Genomic DNA, 18,432 nt, shown 5'->3' with positions numbered 1-18,432 from the left:
TCGAAGGAGCTGTCGTAGAAACTTCGAAAAGGGCTCATTCGATTGGAAATTGGAGTGGCTAGTGCCCTTTTTAATAGTCAAAAGGATTGGAGGGCAACTAGCCCACCCTCACGCCCATCATATACACGCCCACCCCCCACACCACGCATATAAGAACAATGTTGGAACAATGTACCCTTTATTATTTTTTTCCTTTAGATCAGGGCACTTCATATGGAAGGGGTCGTCGTAGAGACTTCAAAAGGGGCTCATTCGATTGGATATCGAGAGTTCTAGGGCCCTTTTTAATAGTCGAAAGTGATTGGAGGGCAACTAGCCCCCCCCCCCCCACGCCCATCATTCCCCAAAACACATCCAATCAAAATTTCAAGATAGCCATTTTGTTCAGCGCAGTTGATTTCCAGATATAAAATGTCTTTTTGAGGAGGACACTCCCCCACAACCCTCAGGGCAAGGGCTTTAAGTTATGCCCTGGGGGCATATAAGGTCTTAATAGAAGGCATTATAGTAGAAACTTCAAAAAAGGCTAATTCGATTGGAAATTCAAAGGGCTAGTGCCCTTTTCAATAGTCGAAAGTGATTGGAGGGCAACTAGCCCCCCCCCACGCCCATCATTTCCCCAAACACATCCGATCAAAATTTTGAGGAAGCCATTTTGTTCAGTGTAGTTGATTTCCAGATAGAAAATATGTTTTTGAGGAGGACACTCTCCCACAGCCCTCAGGGCATGGGTTTTAAGTTATTCCCTGGGGCATATAAGGTTTTTAAAGAAGGCGTTGTCGTAGAAACTTCCAAAAAGCTCATTCGATTGGAAATTCAAAGGGCTAGTGCTCTTTTAACAGTCGAAAGTGATAGGAGGGCAACTAGCCCCTCCCCCACGCCCATCATTCCCCCAAACACATCAAATCAAAATTTAGAGACAGCCATTTTGTTCAGCGTAGTTTATTTCCAGATAGAAAATATATTTTTGAGGAGGACACTCCACACAACCCTCAGGGCAATGATTATAAGTTATGCCCTGGGGGCATATAAGGTTTTTATTGAAATCTTTGTCGTAGAAACTTGAAAAAGGGCTCATTCGATTTGAAATTCAAAGGAATAGTACCCTTTTTAATAGTCGAAAGTGATTGAAGGGCAACGAACCCCCGTCTCACGTCCACCTCTTCCCCAAACATATCGAATCAAATTTTTGAGATATCAATTTTGTTCAGTGTAGTCGATTTCCAGATAGAAAATATGTTTTTGAGGAGGACATTCCCCCACAACCCTCAGGGCAAGGATTAAACGTTATGCCCTGGGGGCATATAAGGTTTTTATTGAAATCTTTGTCGTCGAAACTTCAAAAAGGTCTCAATCGATTTGAAATTCAAAGGCATAGTACCCTTTTTAATAGTCGAAAGTGATTGGAGGGCAACTAACCCCCCTCTCACAACCACCTTTACCCCAAACACATCCAATAAAAGTTTTGAGATAGCCATTTTGTTCAGCGTAGTTGATTTCCAGATAGAAAATATGTTTTTTAGGAGGACACTCCCCAACAGCCTTTAGGGCAAGGGTCGTAAGTTATGCCCTGGGGGCATATAAGGTTTTTATAGAAGGCGTTGTCGTAGAAAATTCAAAAAGGGCTCATTCAATTTGAAATTCAAAGGGATAGTGCCCTTTTGAATAGTCGAAAGTGATTGGAGGGCAACTAACCCCCCTCTCACGCCCACATTTTCCCCCAACACATCCAATCCAAATTTTTAGATAGTCATTTTACTCAACGTAGTTGAAAGTTTTGGAAATTAGGTCTTTAAGGATGACAACCCCTCCCCCACAGCCCTCAGGGCAACGGTTGTAAGTTATGCCCTGGGTCATATAAAGTTTTTGTTGAAAGCGTTGTCGTAGAAACTTCAAAAGGGCTCATTCAATTGGAAATTGAAAGGGTTAGTGCCTTTTTTAATAGTTTAAAGTGATTGGATAGCGACTAAAGCCGCTCTCACGCCCACCATTTTCCAAAACACATCCAATCAAAATTTTGCCGGCCAAACTATAAAGTCTTAAAAAAAGAAGAGATTTAAAGTATTATTTTCTTTTTACCTGAAAAGACTATGTCAATATAAAACGAACAGAAATTAATTTTAAAAACTTTTTCCACAAAATAAGTTTTTCAAAGAAAAGTAAAGAACTCCATTAAACAAAAAATTTGCAAAAATAAAATCAAATAATCTACCAAGCGTGAAACTACCACAAATTAGCATCGATAAATAAATGAAATCCAAAACGAACAGAAATTACAATAATTAACCGAGTCAAACTCAAAGAGAGCAGAAATTAACATAGGTTGGGCGCAAAACCCCTATGCCTTCCCAAGGCCAGAACAAAATATGCACTTTACTGAAAATATACAAATAAATGTGCATTGTCAGTTTAATATACATATACTGATATTTAGTAATCAAAGGGTTAATATTATTTGATTTATTAAAGTTATAAAAGTAAAAACATTTATATTTTTTCAGTAAAGTTCAAATTTTGTTCTGGCCTTGGGAAGGCATAGGGGTTTTGCGCCCAAATTATGTTTTGGGTTTCATTTATTTATCGATGCTGACTTGTGGTAGTTTCACGCTTGCTCGATTATTTGATTTTATTTTTGCTAATTTTTTGTTTAATAGAGTTCTTTACTTTTCTTTGAAAAACTTATTTTGTGGAAAAAGTTTTTTAAATTAATATGATTAAACAACGGTGTTGACTAAAAACAAGCATGAAGATTTCATTCACGAGTAAGGCCATTATCCCCTTTGAGGTCTTCACACGTAAATAGAGGAAACAGGACATAAAAATCCAATCAAATGATCTAAAAGTCATTTTAGACATTTTAAACACATTTTTAGAGATTTAAACACATTTTAGATTTCTTCGGGAGTAGTATACAATACAAAATTTTGATGCGTAAAATTGCAACAACTATGGCAATTAAATACTTTTCTAAATTTAAACATGCTTATTTTTGTATTCAAATAAAGGTAGATTTTAATACATTTAGTTATTCGGTCTAACACTGGAATGTTTTTGCAAAACAAAATGCGCCAGGGTATGACACTTCAGGGGGGAGGGATAAAAAACTGTTCTGGACTGAGGATTCAATTCTGAAAAAAATCAAACCTTTAGGCCAGAAATTTTATTTTTGGTGGGGGGAGACTATTTTGTCCTTCGTATTGATCTGGGGAGAGGGGAAAACCCTCCGTCGATGTGTCATTATGTTGTCAAATACTCACACATACTCGTTTGGCATACATGTGTACAAAGAGGGTAAATAGGACCGCCATCCATCCAGCAGAGTGATCCAAAGCAGCCCACACCAAAAAATTAAACAAATTGGGTAAAAAAAATCACCTGAATTTTACAGCCATCATCACAGGAAAATGACTCTAATACCCCCCCCCCCCCTTCATTTTCCAAACCAAAATATTGACTGTGAACACCAAAGTTCTTTGGTAGCAACAAACATATAAACTGTACATGTATGCATAGCTTTATCATCATAATGTACATAAAACATAACTGACGGAATCCGAAAAACAGACAAAATATTTGTGAGTCAATGAAGGATAAACAGGAATGAATAATTATTTTTAGTATCAATGACACATGCAGAATTACACAAGATGACAGATAATTGTGAACAACTAAAGAAAAAGGTAATGCACGAGGAACAACACAAATCAAATTGAATTGTAAACTAAAATATAACGTAAAACTAAAGAATAACGCGATTAATAGGCTATAGCGCAATTTAGATATTTCAGAAATGACAATGGAATAAGGAACGTGTTATTTAGCATCTCTAAAGGATACAGGAAGAAGGAATTGAATTTAGGTCAGAATCTCAAATGTGTTATTTAGCTATTTCAGAGGGCAAATACATTGGTACATTCCTGGTTGTTACTGAATTATATATCAATGCAATTAAACCAAAAACATAACAACTGGGGAAAAGCTGGGAAAGACATGTTTTTGCTTTCTATGACTTCATGCAAATTTACACATGATTTAAATAAACACAAACAGCGAAAGGAAAAGCCATGGAAAATTTTCTGAAATAATGATGCATGAAAATGAAGCGCAACAAGATCTGCGGCTAAAAAACATGCCACAAAAAGCATCACAACGATTCCCAAAAGCATCAGAACGAATCCCAAATGAAAATAATGGACAAAGAAATCTGCGTTTAGCGACAGGGATGATCATATCGAATCGTAAACGAAATCTGCGGTTAGAAAAGAAGCAGCAGCGAGACTCACAATGAGTCCTAAGAGAAAAAAAAATCCTATAAAATGGATGGTTTAACTTTTCAAATAAAAGTAAAAATCGACATTGAGGCTCAAAATGGGTGAAAATTATCCTGTATATGAGGAGTGCTGCCACCCAACCCTTCGATCACCCCCAACAATTTAAGCTAAATATTAGCTAGTATTTCACTAAACGGATTTTAGAATGCAAAAAAAATTGCAAGTTGGAACTTAGAGGTGTTTTATTCACTGCTTACCTTTCAAAAAGCGTAAAATAAAAGTTTGACTTTTGCAAGCAAATGCAAATGACCAAATACTCCAATTCTCAAGGCACTGTGAAAAAATATTTTTTCCCTATTACTCTTCTATAAGAGCATACGCTCTTAAAGTATTGGTGGAAAAAAGCCAACTTCAGCACAAAGAGAGGGGGTTGCAGCCCTCATCAGATACAAAACAGTTTCTGGAATTTATTATTATGATTTTTTATTTTGTTTGAGTTATAATATTGCTCTTTACTTTCTTTAAATAAAAAAAACAAGTTTTTTCAACTGAAAGTAAGAAGCAACATTAAAACTTAAAACGAAGAGAAATTATTACGTATATAAAGGGGGTCGCCCCCTCCCCAACACCTCGCTCTTTACGCTAAAGTTCTTATTGTTTTAAAAAGTAGAGTTGTGACAAAGAGTCAAAGTTTAGTGTAAAACCAAGTCAAACCAAAAACTGTTTGATTCGGTATTTTGGTTTAATTTGTTTTAGTTTCTAATATCACAATCGGTATAATATAAATGACAGAGGAGCTCCCACCCCAGCTACCACTGGTCTTTACGCAAAAGTTTAACTTATGTATGACAATGCCTCACAAATCAAAATCAAAATATGGGCCATTACATTTTTAGAGGGGTCTGAAATGCCAGATTTGTACGTGTTCTAGATTACTCTAAGTATTTCTACTGTCGAAATGTAGAACTGAAACACAGACTCCCTTTGGTAAAAAGAACAGAATAAAAATTAAAAAGGTAAATATTCTCAATATAAGGCCTTAGTAGAATCTGACAGGATTTTATTTTTCTGAAGCTTGTCATACAGACCAGAACCTGAAATAAATAAATCGAGGCATAACATTAGTGACAATTTAAAAGTAAAAACCTTGTTGCTGAAGCAGCTGATCTTTAACAAGCCTTTCAATTGACTGCAAAATGTCACAACAATGGTCATGTATTTTCTGAGCCACTCGACATCTTACATTTATGGCCTCTGTGGAATCTGGCAGGACTTCACTTTTCTGAATTTCCTCGTTCAGGCCAAGATCTAAAATAAACAAATAAGTAAATCAAGGCTATCTCATTAGTATGAAACTGAGACTAAAAAGCCTTGAACCATAACAGCCACATATACCTTTTTTTAACTATAGGAGCCTGGGAAAACTTCACTTTTTCCGAATCCTTCATACAGGCCAAGATTTGATTTATGTTAAAAAATACATCATGAACATCCCATTAGTAAAAGTCCAAAATAAAGAGCAGTGATTCATAAAAGACACGTACTCTTCCTTTATGGGGTCTGTGTATTCCGGTAGGGCTTCTCATTTCTGACCATTCTCATACTGGCCAGGATCTAAATAAAATCAATAGCTAAATCATTGTCTATCGTATTAGCGAAGTCTAAAAATAAATAGCCTTTGGCCATAATAGACACAGATTTTTTACATTCACAGCCTCTGTAGAATATGGCGGGACTTCCCTTTCATTTCCTAATAGAGATCACAACCTGAATAAAATAAATAAGTAAATCAGGGGCTATAAAATGAGTGATACCGAAGATTGCTGGAAACTTATCGATTAACTTTATTAGTGCGGCATAACAAATTTACTAAATAGGCCTATACAAAATGGTATTTTTAAGGTGAGAGCCAGGAGTTTTCTTTTGAAAAACAAATTCTACGCTTCTGAGAAAAAATTTGTTCTAAAATTAAATCCACAATTTTCTGATAAAAAAAAGCTGATGAGTGTATGAGAAATGTACTTTGACATTACAGTCATGCTAAATACATGCATATACTTAAAAGTATAAACGTATATACATATATTATATAAATATAAAAAAGTAATCCTACATGATCCCTTTTTTATTTAAATCTTTGAATCGTTTTGAGTTATACAGTTTTTCTAGTTATTCCCAATCTTCTCGTGGGTGCAATTTCTTACTCCATAAAAACATTTTAATAATCTTTGGTATGAAGAGAACTTTAGAACAGTGTTATCCAGGAAGAAAGCTAGTAGGATGGGTGTTAGAAAAGTCATTCATTGTAATCCGGAAATCACGAGCTATTGCATTTAAGAATTTAGGATTAAGTACTAAACTTGGGGGGGGGGGAGAGGTTGTTGTTTTCGGACCAATATTGATCCAAGTACATTTCTGTCCCAGCAAATTGCGGCCTAAAAGGCAGCGAGACGATATACATGCAGAAGGATTTTGAGGGCAAACCCTTTATTTAAGGTTACCATTCGTCTTTAACAGGGCTACCATTTGCCTTAATACACTCCTACCCTTAGTCTGGATATACTGCAGAGATCTTAAGTTTTTGGGGCCACGAGTGTAAAATAGGCAATCAATAACTAGCAGTCTCTCTGGCTGTTTTCTCCAAGATAAAAGTCTAATAGTAGATCAACATGAACAGGGATTAAGTATCCATTTCAGGAGTCCCATCCATTTTCGGGAGGCTGCAACTATTCTTGCAATTTCTATGCAACAATCATATAATCCAAACCATTTATTTATTCTTTCTGAATTTCAAGGATAGAAAAGGGATCTGGACCGAAAATCCTCACCTTGCTTATGTCATAACACACAGCTGCATGTCATGGGGAATTCAGTTTAGGGTCTTAGTGATTGCATTTAGGGAGCTTATGTTTCCTTATTTGGGGTTGCTTAGAGGTTCTAAGGTTTCAAACCTTATCTGCCCACCGTTAGACCCTTTACTAAAACTTTAGAATATCACTTTCCAACCACCCTTTTCGCCAAAATATCCTTCTCCTTTTTATCCTTTCCACAGATCTGAACTCCCTCGTCAAGTGGCAATACCTATTTCCAAACCAGAGCATATGCTACACTGATGTGTGAGGTTAATAAAGAGGGTAAGTATATAATCCCTAAGTATGAAGGTAATTATATCATACACTTTTAAGCTTGTTTGGATTTAATATTCAATTGACAGAATAGACAAGTCACTTTGTTTGTCTTTTAGTTTTTTGTATATCATATACGAAAATTGTCTTTGTTCAGTCACCTCTGGGATTTTATTAAGGAAAGAATGAAACTCACTTGGTATGTAATTCTTTATAGCTTCACTAGTGTGCATGTATTTCACAAGTTTTGCCTAACATAGGGATACCATATAGATCTTATGGTAGAGGTTCCACTGTGCCAGGTAAAAAAAGTAAAGCCTCGAAATCAGTTGAGGCAGGTGGTATTTCTTGTGATGAGCCCTAATGGAAGGTTCTACTTGGAAATATTTTGCTAGGTTTAAGGTGCTTTAGCTTATAAATTTACAACGATTTATAATTATTGATGACGAGTTTGCATGGATTTGGACATTTCTATTTGGTTGATGGTTTGGTTATACTGTTTGGTCTTAGGTAGTTGGACAGTTGAGTAAGGTTAAAACCTCGTTCAAGTACACATTTGTCTGAATTGCTGGATTAGGATGGCAGTTTTTTGTTTTTTGTGTATTTTTTCTATTTATTTTTTTTTAGTATTTTTTATTTTTGCCAAGTAATTACCTCTAAAACATAATATATTATAAAAAAAAAGGTTTTAGCATATTGATGGATTTCAGCATTCATTTTTTTTTAAATAAAAATGATTTGGATTTGAAGTCAACAAAGCTGTCTATTTTTCCAGAAAAGAGTCCATTTCCCTGAAGGGAGGTGGGTTCTGCACACAAATAATGCACGACAATTCTTTTTAAAATCCGGCTGATGTTGCATATATATATATCATATGTTATATCAAATATTATGAAAAAAAGGTCTTAGCATATTGATGGTTTTCAGCGTTCATTTTTTTAAATAAAAATGATTTGGATTTGAAGTCAATAAAGCTGTTTATTTTTTCAGAAAAGAGTCCATTTCCCTGAAGGGAGGAGGGTTCTGCACACAAATAATGCAGGATAATTCTTTTTAAAATCCGGCTGACGTTGCAAAAATAGGCCAGTGAAAATGTGTAAAGTTAACTTATTCCTCCCCCCCAAGGGGTCCCAAGCACCATCTCCTTGGAAAACATGACCTCGGAAACTTTACAACCGAAAAGAAGTTTTACCCCCCCTCCCTGGGGGTTGATATTTCTGCACTCATGCCCATTGTCACTATCGATTTTTTTTTTTAATTTAAGATTGGTGTACATATTTCAGAGCGTGCTTCCCAAATAAATCCACACCTCAAATAAAAAATATGTACTCCAAAGACATAGGTCCAATAGTCCATCCCTTAGAGCGGGATAAGGGATTAGATGCTTTTTGCTAGAGGAGACAGAGCCAAAACAAGAAACAAAACTTACTCCTAGGCCATGATTTTAATTTTGTGGTTTTGTGATTTTTAATCCCTCCAACAGTTTAGCTCATCCCTTTGCAAGTATGTCTAAATAGTAATGTTAAGGGTTATGTGCTTGCTAAAAACTAAATTTGACCAGCACTTATATAGTGACTGAAACAAATTGGAAGTGAAAACTACAAGAAAGCTTTGGGTGTATAGAAAAATCCATAAGTATTTTACAAAACTTTTCCCATCCTTACCCAACTTGATAAATGAATAACAAAATTTAAGACAAAACAATCAAAACAAACACCAAAAAAGCCTCAAAAATACATTTTTACGCCAAAATTTTCCAACTGTCAGTGAAATATCCTTCATATACAAATAGTAGAAGGGAGGATAATTTACCCACTAACAACAATAATGAAATTATTTCCTTTTCAAACAAATATCAGCTTCAATTAAAATAGTTTGACTGGACAAAGCTCCATGAAAGACTGAGTAGTTTGTACCAAATTCTCAAGCTTAAAGTCTTTGCAGTCACAGGTTCACACCAATATAATCCCAAAGAACTCAGAGGGTCGAAATCAGAAATAAAACCATTTTTGCAAGAGGCATTTGCAAGAACCATTTTTGCAAGAGGCCACCATTTTTGCATGAGGTTTTTACAATAATCTGTGATGGAGAGAGAGGGGGCAGCTCTCCATTCCTTGTGTGCATACATGCTTGTTAAACATATTACTTTAAGACTAAAAATATTGCTGCTTGCCTTACCATTTGAGAATTCAGAAGGTAAGTACTGTTGTTGAGTTGACCCATCTGCTGTCAAGGTTGAAAACAAAAAGATGGGACTAGCTTCATCAGCCCCTCCTGCATCTGTATATGTGCAAACTTTCTCATTTCTATCAAGTGCAATGCCTCCACTTATAAGGAGCACTTGCTTATCAACAGGAACTTCTGTCTTCTGAAAAAGCAGTTCCTTCAGTTTTGGTACACTGCAAAGAGAGTATTAATAGAACCTGTACATATTAGTACATAGAACCTGTACATATTACTTGCCTATTGCCCTGCTGAAAAACAAATATAATCAAAAAGTATTGACTGTGCTAAAAAGTTTTGAGAAATAGCGCCTTAAAGTCTCAAGGCTTTAAGGCATCCTTTAAGTTTGGCGTCCTGGCATCTCCTGTGGTGAATCAGGAAAAATTGGATCCATTGAAAAAAGATCTCTGAGAATGATTTTCAAACTCGCTCCTTCTAAAAAAGGCCAAGCTGGAAGGACTTGACCATAGGAGAGGAACATTCTGCCTCCGTTTTGCAAAAAATGCAATAACAAAACCTTGCACGGAAAACATTTTCCCCAAAAGACACTGCCTGCCATGTACTGTTTCTGTAGGGTGTGTTTCTTCATATGTTTCCTCTTTCTTCCTCCACGTACTGTTTCTGTATATGTTCTCTTTTAAACCCTTTTTAACATGTTTTTTACTTCATTCTTTTTTAGTTTTTACCTTTTTGACATTTTGCAGCTTAATATTTTTGACTAATGAATGATTTTGCCATTCTGATATTATTGTTTTTGGAATTGTTTTGTCAGTTTTTTTTTAGTTGTTGTGCTTTTTTAGTGTTTTTTATTAGTGGAGGGGGGGGGGGGGTATGGCTCCAAAATACAAATTCAGCCCTTCAGGTCTTGTGATGGGAACTTTTTGAAAAAATATCTCTTAAAGGTTGCACATCAAGCAACACCAAAAGGGGATCAGTAATTCAATAGATATTATATGACATTTTGGGTATAATTTATTTATATTCAACCCACCATATATTCACCAGTTTCCCTTTTCTAGTATATGTTTATCTTTTTTTCATAAAGATGATAATTATTAAATACTACAGCTTTTATTATCAAAACTAGCAAAATCATTACGAAAGCAGTAGTGAGGTAGCCTGTTGAATGATAGTCATAAAAAGAAAAAAAAGAACACAATGTATATGTACAGCTTTATGAGAACAGGAGAAAAACAGCTTGCACCCTTCCCCTAAAGTTTTAAGTCCCCTTGCTACATTACAAAAAAAAGATAAATCTTTTCATGAATATTCCAAATTAATCGCCAAGACATGACACAAAACAAGTATAGTACAAGACTACAGATAAAACCGGTCATTTCTAATGGCGCCTAAGGACTCAACACAATATGTACAATGAGATATAGATGCTTAAAATAAACATTAAAATACATAAAAAAAAATATATGTTAAAATAAAATGTAAGTTCTCCTGTGAGCATCCAGAGCCTACTGACTGATCTTTCTGGTTAAAAGGTGTCCTTTTACCTGCTCTACAGCCTCATATCATTGATTTCAGATTACAAAATAAAGAATACTGATTGGAAAATCACTGCTGGTATGATGTTTAACCCAATCCTCTCTCATTACTCACCAAACTTTTCAATCCTGGACCAACAGACATGCCTGGTAATCATAGCGTTTTACTGCAAACTCAAATGAATCAGATAAATCTGTGTTGTCTTTCTTCATACAATTTAACACAGTGTATTTTTATACAATAAAGTAATAAAAATATGATTATATAAATTGGCCAAAAGCATTGCACATTTGGCAAGCAGAACTTGAGCCCAAAGCATATACAAAGCTACAAACATAGCTATAACTTCAATTTACTAAATTTAGAAGGAAAATTTACTAAATTTAGAAGACTAAGAACCATAATAAGTAGCCTTTTGAGGCCCTGCTAAGAGCTCAAAATGAAATTTGCCCCAGAAGCAATTATTATAGCCTACTTGGAAAGAGCTTAAAAATGGGCAGCAAGTGATGTATTCAGTTTCTTCCTAGTTAAATTATATGAAAAAATATAAATCTACTGGAAAAATTTATGTTGGTAGGACACAAAACATATTTTTACACTACCTAAAAGTTTTAATTCCAACCCCAAGTCATCCATGAGATATTACAGAAGTGTATTTTGATAACCTGAATACAAAGGGTCTCTTCTTACTCATACCTATCCTTTTCCTGAGATGTAAGTCATGTTCATATCCAGCACACCCCCCTGGCACCTCCTGAAAGTTTCAACTTTATATCCCAAGCTGATCCTGAGATATTGCACATTTACAATTTTGATAACCTGACAATACATGTTGTCTTTTGATTTACCTTGCTACTTAAATGTGGATAGATTATAAGTTCCAAAGGAGATTATAGTGCAAAAGCATGTTGGTGGATGAAAGGCAAAAACTGTTTAGCCCCTTCCCCCAAAAAAGGGTATGAGGGCCTTTTCTAGGTTTATACACTAAACACTAAAAAACGGAATTTTGATATCAATAGATACAACAAAAGAATTGGAATTTCATGCTGATTTAAAATATATAAGTTTCATCAAGTTTAGTTTTACCAGTCAAAAGTTGAGAGCCTGGGAAAATTTGCCTTATTTTTGAAAAAAGAGGCGAAACACCCCCTAAAAGTCATAGAATTTTAACGAAAATCAAACAATGAGACTCGGTGTATCATCCTTACTGTAGAGGTTTCAAGCTCCTATCTGCAAAAATGTGGAATTTTGTTGTTTTTTTTGGCCAGAAGAAAGATCACGGATGCATTTTTTTTTTTTTTCAGGGGTGCAAGGGTCTGATTGCTTTATGAAATTCTGGGAATCTTTGCCCTTTACTAAACACCATTTTTATTCCATTTTTAATCTACTAGTATTCCAGAAACTATGTAGAAAATATGGTGTAGGATCAAACAGTTCATAGTCAGTAATCTTAATAAAAATCATATCATTAAATTCAGTAGCCTATATTAGGGAACCCTACTGTGGAGGTTTCAAACTCCTATCACCAAAAATGTAGAATTTTGCATTTTTTTGCATTATTTTTTGTTTTCTTAAAGTTATAAGTGAAAAAATTTAAAATAACTTTTTTCATCAAAGTGCAACTTATATTCTGGCTTTTAGAAAGCATAGGGTTTGGGAGGGGTGTTAGTATTCCCCCAACCACTTTTGACTATTAAAAAGGACACTAGTCCCTTTAAAGTTTCTAATACAATTCTCTACAAAAAACCTTACATGCCCCCAGGGCATGATTTAAACCCTTGCCCTGAGGGGCGTGGGGGTTGATCATCCTTAAAGACATAACATCCAGAACTTTCAACGATGTTGAAAAAAATGGCTATCTCAAAATTTTGATTAGATGTGTTAGGTGAAATGGTTGGTATGAGAGGGGGCTTAGTTGCCCTCCAATCAGTTTCGACTAGCTTATTTTAAAGAACACTAGCCCTTTCAATTTCCAACTGAATGAGCCTTTTTTGAAGTTTCTACAACAACATTTTCTATAAAAAAAAAACTTATATGCCCCCAGGTTATAGCTTATCACCTTAGCCCTGAGGGCTCTGGGTGGAGTGTCATCCTCAAAGACCAAATTTCCAAAACTTTCATCTATGTTGAACAAAATGGCTATCTCAAAATTTTGATTGGATGTGTTTGGGGAAATGGTGAGCTTGAGAGGGGGGCTAGTTACCCTCCAATCACTTTCAACTATTAAAAAATGCACTAGCCCTTTCAGCTTCCAATCAAATGAGCCCTTTTTGAAGTGTCTACAAAAATGTTTTCTATAAAAGCCTTATATGCCCTCAGGGCATAACTTACAACCCTTGCCCTGAGGGGTTTGGGGGGTTTTTAATCATCAAAATCATAATTTCCAGAACTTTCAACTATGTATGAGTGTCATCCTCAAAGACCAAATTTCCAAAACTTTCATCTATGTTGAACAAAATGGCTATCTCAAAATTTTTATTGGATGTGTTTGGGGAAATGGTGGGCGTGAGAAGGGGGTTAGTTGCCCTCTATTCACTTTTGACTATTAAAAAGGGCATCCCTTTCAATTTCCAATCAAATAAGCCCTTTTTGAAGTTTTTATAACAACACTTTCTATAAAATCCTCATATGCCTTCAGGGAATAACTTATGACCCTTGCCCTGAGGGTTCTGAGGGGATTGTCATCCTAAAAGACCTAATTTCCAGAACTTTTAACTACGTTATACAAAATGAATATCTCAAAATTTTGATAGTATGTATTTGGGAAAATAGTGGGCATGAGAGGGGGGTTAGTTGCCCTCCAATTACTTTCAACTATTAAAAAGGGCACTAGCCCTTTCAATTTTCAATTAAATGAGCCCTTTTTGAAGTTTTACAGCAATACTTTCAATAAAAAACCTCATATGCCCCCAGGGCATAGCTTACAACCCTTGCCATGAGGGCTGTGGTGGGTTGTCATCCTCAAAGACATAATTTCCAGAACTTTCAACTATGTTGAAAAAAAAATGGCTATCTCAAAATTTTGATTGTATGTGTTTGGGAAAATAGTGGGCTTGAGTGGGGGGTTAGTTGTCCTCCAATTACTTTCAACTATTAAAAAGGCTACTAGCCATTTAAATTTCCAATGGAATAAGCCCTTTTTGAAGTTACTATGGTAATGTTTTCTATAAAAACCTGATATAGCCCCAGGGCATAACTTACAATCCTTGCCCTGAGGGCTGTGAGGGGGGGGGGGATGGTCCCTTAAATACCTAATTTCCAGAACTTTCATCCACGCTGAACAATATGGCTATCTCAAAATTTTGATTAGGTGTGATTGGATAAAAGATGATTGTGGAAGGGGTGGTAGTTGGCTTCTAATCACTTTTGACTATTAGAAAGGGCACTGGCCATTTTAATTTCTAATCAAATGAGCCCCTTTTGAAGTTTCTATGACAATGCTTTCTATGTGAACCTTATATGCCCACAGGGCATAACTTATAACCCGTACCCTGAGGATTGTGGGGGGGGGGGGGGTATCATCCTCAAAGACCTAATTTTTGGAACTTACAACTACTTTGAATAAAATGGATATCATGAAATTCCTAGTGGATGCCCGTGGGGAACTGTTGAATGTGAGAGAGGGGTTAGTTGCTCTTTCAGCACTTTCGAGTTTAATAAAGCACACTAGCCCTTTCAATTTCTAATCGAACGAGTCTTTTTGAAGTTTCTACAACAACAACTTCTATAATAACCTTATATGTCCCCAGGACATAACTTACAACCCTTGCCCTGAGGGCGCTGGGAGAGTGTCCTCCTCAAAAACATAATTTCTATCTGGAAATCAACTATGCTCAATAAAATGGCTATCTCAAAATTTTGATTGGATGTGTTTGGGGAAATGGTGGACATGGAAGGGGTGTTAGTTGCCTTGCAATCACTTTTGACTATTAAAAAGGGAACTAGCCACTCTAATTTCCAATTGAATGAGCCCTTTTCAAAGTTTCTATGACAACTCCTTTGATACAAAGTGCCCTGGTCTAGCCCCAAAAATAAATAATACATTGTGCCAACATTGTTCTTTACTTAGGCAGCACAAATGTGCTGCCTATGATAATGAAAGAGCATAAAAAACCATCAAATGATGCTTTGACTTTCATCCTAGCTAAATTATATGGCCCACTGCAAACTTACCATGAAATTTACCCACCCCCATCCCCCTAATGTTCAAATATATACCATGAATTGTTGACAGCAAAGTTTCAAATTGCAAAATTCAGTGCCATTTTTGCTGATGCCATTTGAAAAACTTGAAATGGTTTATATTTGAGTTGCCTAATAAATGAGGTTTGAAGGGTTATAAATAAGACATAGATAATTTTGGAGACCACACTGCCCTTCCATGATGATAAAATAAAAGTTCAAAATAGGGATAAAATCCTTTTCAATAGACATTGTATAATAAATTTCACAAAAAATACTTTTCAATAACTTAATAGTGTTGATAACTTCTTTCTGTGGTTACAAAAATGAAATACCTTTGGGACCCCTTTAAGGGCTCAAGATGCAACTAGCCCCAGAAGCAATTATTGAATTCTAAAAGAGCATAAAAAAGGCACCAAATGACATTTTCACTTTCATCTTAGTTAAATTATAGTGCCACCTAGAAATTTACCAGAATTGTTTTCTTAACATGTTTCCTTATCAACAGCCCCAATTCTAGACCTATGCCTAATCTAACCTCTAGATGGCATAGAGATAGTGCAGTGATTTAACTGTTGAAGCACTGATTAGCTGTCTGACTAGCCTACCTTAATGGGTAGGCCTTATTGTAGGTTAAATGATTAATTTTAAATATACCTCAACTACTTTCAAAGATAGCAAAATATCCTCATTCAGAACTTTTTGTATTCCTTATACATTACTGTCTCACAAGATGAATTTACCATTTCCTCAGCAATGTAGTTTAAATTTTTTAAAGACATAGGGGTAAATATCTAGGTGGTGCAATAACTTAGCTAGGATAAAAGTGAAAACATCATTTGATGCTTTTTTGGTAAATTTTTGGCAGTTTATATTATTGACTTAGGAATAAAGTGAACATACCACTTGATGCTTTTTTTGCCTCTTTACAATTATAATAATTGCTTCTATTTGAAATTCAAATTTAAATCTACAAAACCTCCACATTAATACTTAAATAACAGAGGACATTTTTTGACAGTTGAGTTTCATTAAGCAAAATGCACATTATACACATACACAAAAATTCTATGAAATGCTTAGAAATATTTTACTGAATATATTTTGTTCTGTTTAAAATATGTGGAGAATTAAAATTCCTTTATTTTCCTACAGCTGTATATTTTTTAGGAAGGGGTTTGGTAAATTGGATTGTTTTGTTTTCTATTTATCATTAAACATAGAAGATATTATAGGTAGAGAAATAGGTAGGCATAGAAGAAATAATATGAACTGCCAAAAATTTACCCCTTTTTTGTGCTCTTTCATTATTCAAGAATTGCTTCTGGGGCTAATTACATCTTGAACCCTTAAAGAGGCCCCAAAGGTATTTTATATGAATAATGAAAGAGCATAGAAAAAGCATCAAATGATGTTTTCACTTTCATCCTAGCTAAATTATATGGGCAACTGCAAATTTACAATGAAATTTACCTACCCCCCCCCCCCCCTAATGAGCAAATACATACACTGGATTGTCAACAGCAAAGTTTCAAAGTGATAAATTCAGTGCTATTTATGTCAATGGCATTTGAAAAATGGTACAAAAAAGTTTATAGGCTATTTGAGTTGATAATTGTTATAAACAAGTATTTTTGGAATACATTACAGTTGAGCAACTTATTTTTAAACTAGTGATAGCCTATGTTTTTATACTTTTCAATAACTTAGCTAATGTTGATAACTTCTTTGCATGTTTAAAAAAATAAGGTAAAATTCTACTTTAGCTACTTTTGGCTATCTTGGGAAGGGGTTAGGTTAAGAAAATGAGACTTTCAGGGATGGGTCTACAGGCTAAAGTATGTCCCGGGAAGGTATTTTGAAGTACCTACCTCCACTCCTTCTCCCTCTAAAGGGTCATGAAATTTGCCTACATGACAGGTCTATACCCATTGAAATTTTGACAAAACAACATTTTACCTTAATTTTTAGTTATCAGTTTCTTTTTCTCTGGCTTTAGCTCTGAAAATGCAATTTCAAATATTTGATCAGAATTTTAAGAGATATAAATAGTTTATTTCCAAAATTTAGGAAATTTATTTGCATATCTTTAAAGCCTTATAAATTGGGATTGAGAAAAGTTGTGAAGCTGAAAACAATTTTGTTGTACTTCATTTAAGCAGAAGATCTATTTTGCTAGGTTTCACTTCTATAACTCACATATTTTTAAAGGTCATCAAAGGTCAGGACCGTCTAGAGGGAGAAGGAGTGGAGGTGGGTACTTCAAAATATCTTCCCAGGACATACTTTAGCCTGTAGACCTATCCCTGAAAGTTTCATTTTCTTAACCTAACCCCTTTCCAAGATAGTCAAAAGTAGCTAAAGTAGAATTTTACCAAAAATAAAATAACTTTGGGGCCCTTTAAGGGCTCAAGATGCAGCTAGCCCAAGAAGCAGTCAACATTTACCAAATCATATTAGGCCTATTGAGTAACAACTAAAGTGAATATACCATTTGATGCCTTTTTTATGCTGATTACAAATATAATAATCATTTCCAATAAAAATGATTAGGCCTATTGCCATATAGCCTATTTGTAATCAGCATAAAAAAGGCATTAAATGGTTGTAGCCTATTCACTTTATTCCTAACTCAATAATATGATTTGGTAAATATTGACCCAAGAAGCAATTCTTGAATTATGAAAGAGCATAAAAAAGGCATTAAATGATGTTTTCAATTTCATCCTAGCCAAGTTATTGCACCACCCACATATTTAGCAACTTAGGCTGGCCTACCCTAGGCTGGTATTAACCTAACCAGGAGTAGTTCATGGCATCGAATTTTCCTTATAAGTACCTCCAAAGAGCGACATTTATGTCCAAATTTATCAATATGCCAGGTTCAACCTGAAATACAAATATCATTTCTGCTTATCCGTTTTCATAATATTTTTAAATTATCTGTCAGTGTTGTTAAACAAAGAATCCTGTGGACAGAAAAAAATCAAGATCTCTAAGCAAATGAGAGCTTGAAGGCGAAAACAACGAGTTTTTCTGGAAAATTCACCTTAAGCGGCGTTCACAAGCGTGTCCAGCTGGAACCCCATGTCTAGACACGTGTCTAGCCAGAATTCAATGTCTAGGCAACGACC

General features: G+C 35.2%; 1 protein-coding gene across 1 annotated transcript in view; it reads right to left on the bottom strand.

Annotated features, from left to right (window-relative positions):
• The window catches only part of Atg17 (autophagy-related 17), a 90,070-nt gene extending 71,839 nt beyond the window's left edge, over positions 1-18,231 (bottom strand). The window contains exons 1-3 of the mRNA XM_089096997.1: positions 18,138-18,231; positions 9,575-9,795; positions 5,418-5,579 (exon numbers count right to left, since the gene is read on the bottom strand). Coding sequence (XP_088953123.1) covers positions 5,418-5,579; positions 9,575-9,795; positions 18,138-18,205 — 451 coding nt within the window. The 5' untranslated portion in view covers positions 18,206-18,231. The remainder of the gene's footprint in view (positions 1-5,417; positions 5,580-9,574; positions 9,796-18,137) is intronic.
• Between the last annotated feature and the right edge of the window lie 201 nt (positions 18,232-18,432).

The sequence above is a fragment of the Artemia sp. Qi Xiang Cuo genome, chromosome 11 (genome assembly GCF_049724085.1).
Source record: "Artemia sp. Qi Xiang Cuo chromosome 11, ASM4972408v1, whole genome shotgun sequence".
Classification (NCBI taxonomy): domain Eukaryota; kingdom Metazoa; phylum Arthropoda; class Branchiopoda; order Anostraca; family Artemiidae; genus Artemia; species Artemia sp. Qi Xiang Cuo.
The sequence above is the reverse complement of the archived record's forward strand: the minus strand, read 5'-3'. Positions and strand labels throughout refer to the sequence as shown.